Raw genomic sequence first — 12,685 nt, 5'->3', positions numbered from 1 at the left:
CCATGCATCAGTTGTGAGGTGCACCTTTCCACTCACTGATTGCTTGAGTGCATGGACAATGCGGTCTTTCACATGAAGGTGGAGGGCTGGGATGGCTTTACGAGAAAAGAAGTGGCGACTGGGTAGGTCAGAGCATGGTGCTGCGTAGGCCATGAGTTCGCGGAAAGCTGCGCTTTCAATTAACCGGTAGGGCATCATCTCTAACGAGATTAGTTTGGCAATGTGGGCATTCAAACCCAGTGTACGCGGATGAGAGGATGAGTACTTTCTTGTCCTACTCATAGTCTCTGGTAAGGGGAGCTGGACTTGAGAGCTGCATATGGTGGAACTAGCGGTGGACATGGCGGACTGAGAGAGGGTTGATGATGGTGATGGAGTTGGTGTTCTTTCTGATGGCCTAGATTCAGTCTTTCGTTGATATAACATTGTGATTCCCTGACTGCTTTGGCCTTGCGACGACACCTCAACATTTGCTGCTGGTGGTGTGCTAACCGGTGGGCTTACAGTGGGAGAAACAATGTAGCATTGCTGACTACCTTCTTTGGGAGCAGTTGTACATGTGGTACGTGAGGTTTGGTAGTCCGTCCACTCTTGCAAGTGCATGGTGGTTAAATGTCTAAGCATGCAACTGGTATTCAAATTTCTCAGATTTTTCCCTCGGCTAAAGGTCTTTGCGCACTTCTTACAGATAACCTTTGCCTGATCATTAGGATTTTGTTCAAAAAACTGCCACACGGTACTCTTCCTACTATGGAAGACATTTTGAGGCCTTGCACGCTGTGCTATTTTGACCGTCTGGCCAAGCTGTCCTGCAACTCTTTTGGTTTTTGTAACCCGTTTTTGGACTGCTCCAGGCCTGCCAGATAACAGCTGTTGCGATGTCGATGCCTGCTACGGATGCTCCTCCTCCTCTTCTGAGCTATTGGCAGCTGCACCCTCTTCCCCCAATGGATGCCAATCTGGGTCAACAACTGGGTCATCCATCACCTCCTCTTCAATGTCATGCGCACCTTCCTCTGTCACCCTGTATGGTGGTATAGTATGCGGTAAGTAGCACCTGAGTTTCATCAGGGTCAGATTCTGGCTCAGTACACTGCGAGGACAATGTAGTGCTCTGAGTGAATGTACCAGCAGATAAATCTAGCAGTGGCTGTGCATCAGTGTACTCCATGTCAGATTCATCTTGGACTGGGGAATTCACGATTTGACTTGATAACCCAGGCATGGTATGAGAAAAGAGCTCCATGGAGTAATCTGTAGTAGGCAGGCCACATCCTTCACTTTTGGTAGGGGTGAAGGACACAAGGAAAGGTGTTGTTCCTGACCAGGAGCCTCCACTGACGACGCAGTGCTTTTATTTTTTGAAACTTCAGAAGAGGAGGCGATAGAGCTGGAGACTGTGTCAGCAATGTAATACAAAACTTGTTCCTTAAGCTGCGGCTTAAAAAGCGGTTTACCTACTCCCAGAAAACGGAGCCTACGAGGCCTTGTGGAGCCAGACAATGACGCCGGCTCACCACCTCCTGCCTTAGGTGCTATTGTGCTTTTATCACAACCAGCAGAAGCACCAACACCAACACCACCATCAGGACCAGCTGGAAACCCCAGCCCACTTCCACGGCCTCTTCCACCATACTTCTTCATTTTTTTGAAAAAGGTACCCAAAATAACAACAGCTATATGGTACTGTAAAATAAGGTAAAGGGTCTATAGAGTATTGGTGAGAATTTGAAGCTCACTGTAGATTGGAGGATGCTGAACTATTGTCTCAGGCCCAGTAGAGATTACACCGCAATGTGACAGGCAGAAACTGGCTGGTGTATGAGAAGGCAGAAGCTGTATATAGTATTGGTGAGAATTTGAATCTCACTGTAGATTGGAGGACGCTGAACTATTGTCTCAGGCCCAGTAGAGATTACACCGCAATGTGACAGGCAGAAATTGGCTGGTGTATGAGAAGGCAGAAGATGTATATAGTATTGGTGAGAATTTGAATCTCACAGTAGATTGGAGGACGCTGAACTATTGTCTCAGGCCCAGTAAAGATTACACCGCAATGTGACAGGCAGAAATTGGCTTGTGTATGAGAAGGCAGAAGATGTATATAGTATTGGTGAGAATTTGAATCTCACTGTAGATTGGAGGACGCTGAACTATTGTCTCAGGCCCAGTAGAGAATACACCGCAATGTGACAGGCAGAAATTGGCTTGTGTATGAGAAGGCAGAAGATGTACAGTATATAGTATTGGTGAGAATTTGAAGCTCACTGTAGATTGGAGGACGCTGAACTATTGTCTCAGGCCCAGTAGAGATTACACCGCAATGTGACAGGCAGAAATTGGCTGGTGTATGAGAAGGCAGAAGATATATATAGTATTGGTGAGAATTTGAAGCTCACTGTAGATTGGAGGACGCTGAACTATTGTCTCAGGCCCAGTAGAGATTACACCGCAATGTGACAGGCAGAAATTGGCTGGTGTATGAGAAGGCAGAAGATGTATATAGTATTGGTGAGAATTTGAAGCTCACTGTAGATTGGAGGACGCTGAACTATTGTCTCAGGCCCAGTAGAGATTACGCCGCAATGTGACAGGCAGAAATTGGCTGGTGTATGAGAAGGCAGAAGATGTATATAGTATTGGTGAGAATTTGAAGCTCACTGTAGATTGGAGGATGCTGAGCTATTGTCTCAGGCCCAGGACAGATTACATCGCAATGTGACAGGCAGAAATTGCCTAGTGTATGACTAACTACAAGGTGTATATAGAATTGGGCAGAATTGGAATCTCCCTAGAGTGTAGGTCTGTAAGAACGGACAAACGCCTCGGCTTTTTTTTTACAGAGTCACACACAGATAGCTTCAATTTGGCCGCTGAACTATTGTCTCTGGCCCAGGACAGATTACACCGCAATGTGACAGGCAGAAATTGCCTAGTGTATGACTAACTACAAGGTGTATATAGAATTGGGCAGAATTGGAATCTCCCTAGAGTGTAGGTCGGTAAGAATGGACAAACTCCTCGGCTTTTTCTTACAGAGTCACACACAGATAGCTTCAATTTGGCCGCTGAACTACTGTCTCTGACCCAGGGCAGATTACACCGCAATGTGACAGGCAGAAATTGCCTAGTGTATGACTAACTACAAGGTGTATATAGAATTGGGCAGAATTGGAATCTCCCTAGAGTGTAGGTCTGTAAGAACGGACAAACTCCTCGGCTTTTCCTTACAGAGAAACACACAGCTTCAATTTGGCCGTGATAACAGCCGGTACACGGTACTGTGTGAGGAGCGTACACCGCTGTACGGTGTGTGAAAAAATGAACGCTCAGTAACTCACCAGGACAAAACAATGAAATTTGGATTGCTTTGAAAAAAGCAGTTTGCTCAGCAGTGTGAAAACAGCAATGCAGCTATCTGGGAACCTTAAAAGGCAGCCTAATAACCAACAGAGCCGATGCACCAAAATATAGCCTCCCCTTGCACTGCACAGTAACTGGTGTGTTGTACAAGCAAAATCGCTAGCAGCAGAAGTAGTTTTTGGTATCTTCTTCCCTGCCTAACGCTCTCCCTACAGAATCAGCAGCAACTCTCCCTATTCTGAGATCAGCATAAGTAACATGGCGGTCGGTGTGCACGCCCTTTTATACCCCCTGTGACGCCACACTAAGCAAACCAATCACTTGCATGCCCTTCACAAACATGGTGGTAGCCGCTGCCTATGTCATCACGTTGCCCACAGTGTCTGTTCTTTCTGATTGGCTGAAAAAGGGTGCAAAAGCATCTTTTGAAACGCGACTTTGGTGTGATGGTCGTCGACTTCGTGGCCGACCTCACGCTAAGGTCGGGTTTCGTTTCATGAAACCCGACTTTGGCGAAAGTCGGCGACTTTTGAATTTTTTCGACCCGTTTCGCTCAACTCTACTTGTCATTGAAGATCGCCTATGAACGACAGCCTGTGGCCAGCGTTCATAGAAGATGATGATTTTTGCTACACAGAACAGGGCTGAATACCTGCAATGTGTAGAACAAGTGATCGAAAGATCGCAGCCTCAAGCCTTCAAGGTTATTGAAGTAAATAAAAAATAGAAAAATTTTTTTTTTTAAAAATATAAAAAAAAAAGAAAAGGTCAAATTACCCCCCTTTTATGCCATTCAAATAAAACAATAAAAAATACACATATTTGATATACCTGTGTTCAGAAATGTCTGATCTATCAAATTATACATATAAATTAATCCGATCCATAAATAGCATAACAACAAAATCAAAACTCCAGAATTATGTTTTTTTGGTCACCGCAACATTGCAATAAAATTCAATAACGGGTGATCAAAATATCGGATCCACCCCAAAATGGTATCAATAGAAACATCAGCTCGGCAGTAAAAAAAAATAAGCCCTCACCCGGCTCCAGATCCCGAAAAATGGAAATGCTACAGGTCTCGAAAAATGGCACAATTGTTTTATTTTTTTTTTACAAACTCTGGATTTTTTTTCACCACCTAAATAAAAAAGAACCTATACATGTTTGGCAACTGCAAACTCATAATGACCTGGAGAATCATAATGTCAAGTCAGTTTTAGCATTTTGTGAACATGGGTAAAATAAACAGTTGTGGAATGGCACTGTTTTTGCAATTTCACATGGAATTTTTTTCCCATTTCCAGTTCACTATATGGTAAAACCAATGGTGTCGTTCAAAAGTACAACTCGTCCCACAGAAAAACAAGTCCTCACATGGCCATATTGACAGAAAAATAAAAAAGCTATGGCTCAGGGAAGAAGGGGAGCGAAAAACGAGAACGCAGAAACAGAAGACCCCAAGGTTGTGAGGGGGTTAATACCGTAATTTATTTGTTTCACAAATGTTCAGCCACGGATGGGCAAAGTTTTGGCCCGAAGGCCAGCCGCTCTATGCAGCTGAATCGAATACCTTCACAATTTTATCAGCAGAACAGTGCTGCCATGAACAATAAACGGTCAATTAACAATCAGTTTTTAACAATACAAAAACATCTGGCTGCAACATTTTGGGCCAAGAAAAACTACATAATGACAAATACAGTGTTTTCACAAGTGTGGAATTACCATAACATATGCATTTTTTTTTTAATTTTGAGATGCCAATCGGAAAAATGCAAAAAAAAGAATCACTATTTCTGAGCTAGGTGCATTTTGAAATAAATATCAATCTCCACAAACAGCACTGAAAAAGTTAAAAAAAGCTTCAGTTTGCCTAGTCTTAGGGTACCGTTACACTAAGCGATGCACCAGCGATCCTGACAATGATATGGATCGCTGGTGCATCGCTAAATGGTCGCTAGTGAGCTGCCACAGAGGCAGATCTCACCTGCGACATTGCAGGGGTCGGGGGTCACTACTTACCTGTCAGACGAGGCGATCCTGACGTCCTCCCGCCCGCGTCCACGCGTCGCTCGTCGGCGCCACAGGAAGCCCCAGCAGGAAGCCCCCGACAAGAAATGATCCAGGACGTTCTCGCGTGACCAGCGATGAGCAGCGGGGGAGCCGGTCGGAGGTAAATATCACACATAGCGATATCGTTAGCAATATCGCTGCTACGTCACAAAATCGGAGACTTTAAATGTGTCAAAAAAATAAAAACATTGCCTCTGAAATATACAGAACTGCCTGTTGATTTTGACAAAAACTTCAGTAGTTACATTAATACTTAAGATGTCACTTTCTTACAATGAAGCCTTTTGTTTTACATGGTCGACAGTACACTATGTGAATGTAAGCTTTTGTAGAGTTAATAATTGTATGTGATAGCAGTTAATAATCATTGTATTATTGCTAAAGTTGTTACTTTTGACTGTTGTGTTTGAAATTGTTAAATTGTAAAGCGCTGTGGAATATGTTGGCGCTATAGAAATAAAGTTTATTATTATTAGTTAACTTTTCCCTATTCTAATGCTATGTGTAGAGTTTTTTTTAGAATAGCTCCACTACTGACAAAGTGCTTAATGTTAATGTTAAAGACTCTTCCTATCACTTTGCTGTTCATATAGTTCAGTGCTTTGAGTATCTTTTTTCCGTTTCACGTTATAGTGGGGAAAAAAAAGTGCGAGTTTCTTCTTTGTAGCAAATCCTGTAGAATTCACTCCAAACTTGTCACCGTCATATCATAAGGCTGCAAAAGCAGGAAAAGTCTCTTCCATAACCCTTCAAAAATATTTCAGGAAGCGCTTCAAGAAAAGAAAAAGTTCTCTAAAAACTCAACAAAGATGGAGTGTTTCCTGAAGCGGTTTCCACTGGAAAACTTCTTTTTAATTGAAGTCTAAGAGTATGTGCACATGTTGCGGATTCATCTGCGGATTTTTCCGCACGGAATCTGCAAAATCCGCAGGTCAAAATGCCTGCGCTTTACCTGCGGATTTCGTGCGGATTTCACCTGCATTTTTATACCTGCGGATTCCTATAATGAAATAGGTGTAAAAACGCTGCGGAATCCATACAAAGAATTGACATGCTGCAGAAAGTAAACCGCTGCGTTTCCGCGTGGAATTTTCCGCAGCAAGTGCACAGCGTTTTTTTTTTTCATAGGATAACATGATACTGTACATCTCTTGGATGCGGATCCACAGACGAATCTGCAACATGTGCACATACCCTAAGGCTATGTTCCCACATGTTTTTGCTGCATTTTTTTCTGCAGGCAAAACCTGCTCTCTTGGCAGTAAAGAGATTGCTTAAAAGAGCAGGTTTTGTTGCATGTTTTGCTGCATTTTTCTGGTATCTGTCTCTTGTGCATGCTGATACAGTTTAGCGCCTGTTGTTCCTGAATCTTCTGCAACAAAAACCCAACCAAACCTGATACTTGTGTTTTTGCTTTTAGCTGCATTTTTGCACTTACTCATTGCTTTCCATAGGTGAAAAACACTACAAATACACAGAAAAAAAAATCCTGAAAGAAGTGACATGTTGCAATTTTCAAAAACTCAGCAGTTTTCCAATTAAGTCAGGAAAAAAAACAAGTTCTGTGTATGAGATTTATGAAATATCATATCTAGTGATGGGCCTTCCTGTGGATGTTCGGGTAAGGCGGGTTCGGCCGAACATCTAAAAAATGTTCGTTTCGGGTACCTAAACAGTACCCATATCCGGACCCCATTGAGATGAATGGGGGGCCTGAACATCCGTTGTTTGCCATGCTTTCATCTGCATGACAGCGCAGCAAACACAGGTTCTGCAATCACAGGCATCAACTGATGAGAGAGTACTGCTCCCATCAGCCTACGTCTGCTGTCACTGATAATATCAAGTGCAGGTGCTGCGTCTGTGCTATAAATAAATTAATTAAAAACGTTATGTGGGGTCTCTTCTATTTTTGATAACCAGCTCTGGCAAAACTGACAGCTGCGGGCTGCAACCCTCAACTATCAGTGTTATCATGGCTGGTCATCCAAAAAGAGAAAAAAAACCCTAAAAAATAACTTTTATTAAGTATTATTAAAATCACAAATGCAATATATAGAAAAATTAATTAAAAGAATAGTACCTCTCAAACCCTCAGAATGAGGCAGATGATATAACACAAATAGATGCATGCAGGGAACTCTACACAGAAATATTTTTTCTTCTTACAAAATATTCTTTTTACAGAAAAATATAATGGTAATGTTAATTATTCCTACAATGGCCCTAATGAGGCCCTAGTAAACTGATATCCTTCCTGACAACGGCGGTTGGCACCCTAAGTTCGACATGGCGCCCCCGCTCCACGTTGGCTGTCCCTTAAGTCCCTGCCAGCCCCTATTTCTAAGGGTGCAAGTAAAGAAATCCAACATACATACAGGACAGATTGTCTATAGCACTACTATGCTAGTGTGAATTATCCGCGATGTCTAAAATGAATTTTAGCTCTTGATCAGTAGACTGTATTTGTCTGCTCAGTGTGTTCCAAGGTCTGTATCATTTTCTTGTTTGTCTGCTCAACAAATTTTTATTCATGTGCTCAAAAAGTAATTCAAAAAATGTCTAAGAGCTATATCTTTATATCAATATAAATATTGGACAGGCAAAAAAAATCAAGTTGATTATCTCAAACATGCAATAAGGTATCCAGATATTAATATCCACCAATTATACATATAAATAGATATGCCTATGTAATACCTCAGACACAGAGGATAATCATTGGACCAAAATTCAAAGACTGATAGACCGTTTATTGATCTGTGTCTGCAGTCGCAGTCAAAAACACCTCCAGACTATATCAGACACTTGGCATTTTTTTTAATACATTAGATAGGCAGAGATATCGTATAATAGAATATTATAGATTGGTTAATCATAGGTCCAATATAGCAAATCAAGGATTCATAGATTGAATATGGTCATGGATTCAGTATAATACAGCTATTACAACATAACGTTATAAGCAATTTATGACCATCTTTCTTATATAGGTATCAGAGACCGAAAAAGTATTGATTTGGACCTAGATTCATAGATTTAATATAATCAACAGACCTTAAAATTGATCTGTATCTGCCATCACCATCAACAGAGAGGCCAGGATGTCACGTGACAGAGCATTATAAACTGATCATAAATAGTTGTGGGTCCAATATAGCAGACCACCAATGCAATAATCATAAGTCCAAATATGGCAGACTAACAATACAGCTATTTTAGCATAAGGTCATAAACAATTAAAGACCCATTTTCCAAAATAAGTGAGACCCCGATGGGTCACTTAGCTTAGTCATAGTTATCCATTCGTCGTTATCCATTCGTCGATTTTAATAATACTTAATAAAAGTTATTTTTTAGGGTTTTTTTCTCTTTTTGGTAGATACATAAGCTAAACCCTTAGTGTGCAACATTTTTGGTGCCCTATTATGGCTGGTCAACAAGAACAGAGGAGTCCCCAGCCTGTTTTTTTTAATTATTAAATAACCAGCCAAGCTAAAGCAGACAGCTGAGAGGCTAGTATTCTCAGTCTGGTAAGGGGCCATGGATATTGGCCCCTCCAGCCTAAAAATAGCAGCTCGCAGCTGCCCCAGAAAAGGCACCTCTATTAGATGCGCCAATTCTGATGCTTTTCTTCCTACTTGCCCTGGCGAGGTGGCAAGTGGGGTAATATTTGTGGGGTTGATGTCAGCTGTTTTATGGCCACTGACATAAAGCCCACAGGTTAGTAATAGAGAGGTGTCTATAACCCCATAGTTACATTGTAAAAAAGACACAGCCAGAATAAAATCCTTTATTTGAAAGAAAGACACTGACTCCTTTATTTGAAATAAAAGGACAGTTATACTCATCTTACACTGATTCTTTTGAAGTCCTTGTCCCTTGTAAACATAGAAAAATAATAAACAATCATATCCCTCACCTGTCCAAAGTGAAGATGTCCCACGCTGTAATCCATGTGTGCCATATGCGATTTATGACTTGGACGATTCCTTGATGTAACCATCCAGGCTGAAAAACCTTGGGAGAATGAAGTACTGCGAGCTCAGCCTCATTGACTGGCGGTGACATCATCGAAGTTACCGTAGGTCACTGAGGCTGCATACCCACCGTCACTTAACTGTGAGCCGGGATGATGAACTGCGGTGACGTCAATGATATCACCGCAAGCACCATGATAATTGTCAAAAATGGGGGGACCCCACATCATTTTTTAAAAGTTATTTTTGAAATAATTTTAAAAAACAGCATGGGGATCCCTCTATTCTTGATAACTAACCATGATAAGGCTGACAGCGGTTTCAGCCTGCAGCTGTCAGTTTTGCCTATGCTGATTATCAAAAATAAAGAAACCCCACTTAATTTTTCTAATTAATTAATTTATTTATAGAACAGGCACCAGCTGATTAAGACTCCCATCACTGGCACCTGCTTTTTCTGTCATCAGTGACAGCAGGCGTAGGCGTAGTACTCATCAGCTGATGCTTGCAACCAGCGGTAAACTTTTTACTGCTGGTCACAGCTGCTGGCTGATGCTGTCATCTGACAGCATGGGAGTCACAGCTCTCTGACCGGCGGAAATAATCTTACCGCTTATCAAAGCCACTGTTGTTTCTCGCGATGTCATGCAGATGACAGCTTGGGAAACACTCAATGTTCGGAGTGCAAAACTCGCACAGTAACACGGATTTCATGGAGAAGTCCGTGTTCTGGGTCCATGTCCAAACACCATGTGTTCGGTAAGGACCCTAAACTTTACTGTTCGGGTTTGCCCATCTCTACTCATAGCTTTTGCTGGTACTTTAAAATGCAGCTTTTAATTTGCATAAAAAGCAGCAAAACTGCAACGTATGAACATGGCCTTAAGGTTTGTGCACACAATGTGTTAAAGACTCCAGCAGAACCACTGCGGTTTTCCTAGACGAAGCCTCTTCAGGAGAAAGTCTTTCTTACTGAATCTGGTGGCTTTGCTGTTGCTTTTGTGGCCGACGTCTTTTTTCTATCTTTTAAACTATAACTATGGAACTGCTCTCTAGTGTTTCCAAACCCAGAAGCAGTTTAAAGGAGTAACAAACGACTAAAGATATACACAGCAATGTCGTTATGTTCATTTTTTTTCAGCAATTTTGCAGCATTTTTTAAGGTGTAATCTCTGTGAGATAGACATCATGTGCACATTTATTTTGTGATCATTTTCTTTTAGATTTTGATAGAGCTCCCATGTGCCCATATGCTATTCTTTATAAGATTTAGCTGTATAATACACATTTGCTCTATATTAAAAAATCTCACATCACAATTTCACATCATTCCAGGACTAAAATAGAGAGCCAGCATATTATCTTGAGGTACATTGGCACATTAATGCTGGGTAGGGAAGAGAGGAGCGCTGCACCTGCCCGCACTATGCCTGGCTCACAGTCATCCAAGAAATAGAATCCCTCACTATCCAGAGGTGCAAAGACTGTCTAGTTCAATATGTTTATCAGCAGGTGCTCGGAGACAGAAAAATCTAATTTAACATATTAAATCCTGGTCAAGATCATAGAAGACAGAGATTTACATGAAATGCTGAAATAAATTACACTTACAAGAACCCAGGATCAGATTACCTGCCAACATGTGTGCATAAGGCTGTACAGTGTACTGACTCCAGGCTGCTTTTCATTCTTCTCACAGATGTGTTAACGTCATTTTGGTCACGTCAGTAAATGAGGCGTGCTCAATTAATATTTCAGTTCATGAAATCTAAATATATTTATTTTTTCCTTTGACTTACAGAAACTGAAATCTCATCTGCCACGACTTCGGGAAGTAAGAGATACAAGTGTTAAATGTCTGTGTCCTCCTGGTAAGTATCTCTTGTCTTTTCATGACTAGGTGCTTACAATGAATGAACATACAAAGACTCCTATGCAATCCATGCACATATACTTAAAGGGGATCTCCAGTAATACAGTGACAGTGAGTAAATAAATGTGAGCTAGGCCTTCCCTGACTTTCTAAAATACTGTTAAAAGTGTTTGCTGGTGTTCTCAACTTCTGGCCAGTTTTTAAAGGGCACCTGACCCTTACTGTAAATATGTATTTTTTTACCTGGCTTAAATGCTGCTGTTCCCCTGAATCTTGTGTTATATTTTTTGTTCCTGTGCCTCTCCATTCCAGAGATATGGCCCCTCTACCTTGTATGTAAATCCTGTCTTTTTTCAAAGTGGGTGTGGTCTTATTATTATTATTATTATTATTATTATTTATTGTTATAGCGCCATTTATTCCATGGCGCTTTACATGTGAGGGGGGTATACATAAAAACAAGTACAATAATCTTAAACAATACAAGTCATAACTGGTACAGGAGGAGAGAGGACCCTGCCCGCGAGGGCTCACAATCTTCAAGGGATGGGTGATAATACAGTAGGCGAGGGTAGAGCTGGTCGTGCAGCGGTTCTTAAGGAGAACCTGTCACCAGTTTTGTCATATAGCAGCTAAAAATGTCATCTTACTGAGCATCTCCACTACATTCCCTAAATCCTTATATAACCCCCCGCTCCCCCTGTATAGCCCTGAAAAAGATTTTTGATTTCTTCCACGCTGTATGTTAATCGAGTGCGTCCGATCCGATGGGCATGGCTTGGGGCCTCTCCACCCCTCCCCCTGACTGCTACTCGCCGTCCTTGATGTGAATCATCCTCATCTCATCGCTGTGAGAAATTTCGTTCCTGTGCAGATAAATCGCTTTTTGGCTTTGTCCACAGTGAGGGCAAAGCATACAGAGCAAGCGCGAAATGCCATTTATCTGTGCAGGCACAAAATTTCTCATGGCAATAAGGATGATGCAGGAGGCGTCATCCACATCAAGGATGGCAATCAGCAGCCTGGGGGAAGCATGGAGAGGACCAAAGCCACCCCATCGGCCCAGATGGACTTGATTAGCATTCAGCTCCAGATATATCAAATAGGTTTTTCAGGGCTATTTAGGGGGTTATATAAGGATATAGGGAATGCAACGGAGATGCACAGTAAGGCTAGTTACCCTGCCGCACCTCCTCCGGTTAGCTCCGCCAATTTTTGCATGCGGCTTCATGCGGCCTGCGTACCTAGCATTGGGTACGAAAGCCATGCCGCAGTATGCGGATGCTGCTGCATGCGTAGTTTTGACAGTGTGGTGACCCGCATAGAACGCATCATGTTGGAATTTTATGCGGGTGCCACATCGTCAAAACAATGCATGCGGCAGTATCTG

General features: G+C 42.0%; 1 protein-coding gene across 1 annotated transcript in view; it reads left to right on the top strand.

Moving 5' to 3' along the window:
* COL13A1 (collagen type XIII alpha 1 chain) overlaps window positions 1–12,685 on the top strand; it is a 397,057-nt gene that overhangs the window by 67,967 nt on the left and 316,405 nt on the right. Inside the window, exon 2 of the mRNA XM_073560029.1 lies at window positions 11,224–11,293. Coding sequence (XP_073416130.1) covers window positions 11,224–11,293 — 70 coding nt within the window. The remainder of the gene's footprint in view (window positions 1–11,223; window positions 11,294–12,685) is intronic.

This window comes from Dendrobates tinctorius, unplaced genomic scaffold (genome assembly GCF_039654945.1).
Source record: "Dendrobates tinctorius isolate UK_male_01 unplaced genomic scaffold, ASM3965494v1 ptg000292l, whole genome shotgun sequence".
NCBI lineage: Eukaryota > Metazoa > Chordata > Amphibia > Anura > Dendrobatidae > Dendrobates > Dendrobates tinctorius.
Note: the sequence above shows the minus strand (reverse complement) of the source record. Positions and strands in the feature narration are given on the sequence as shown.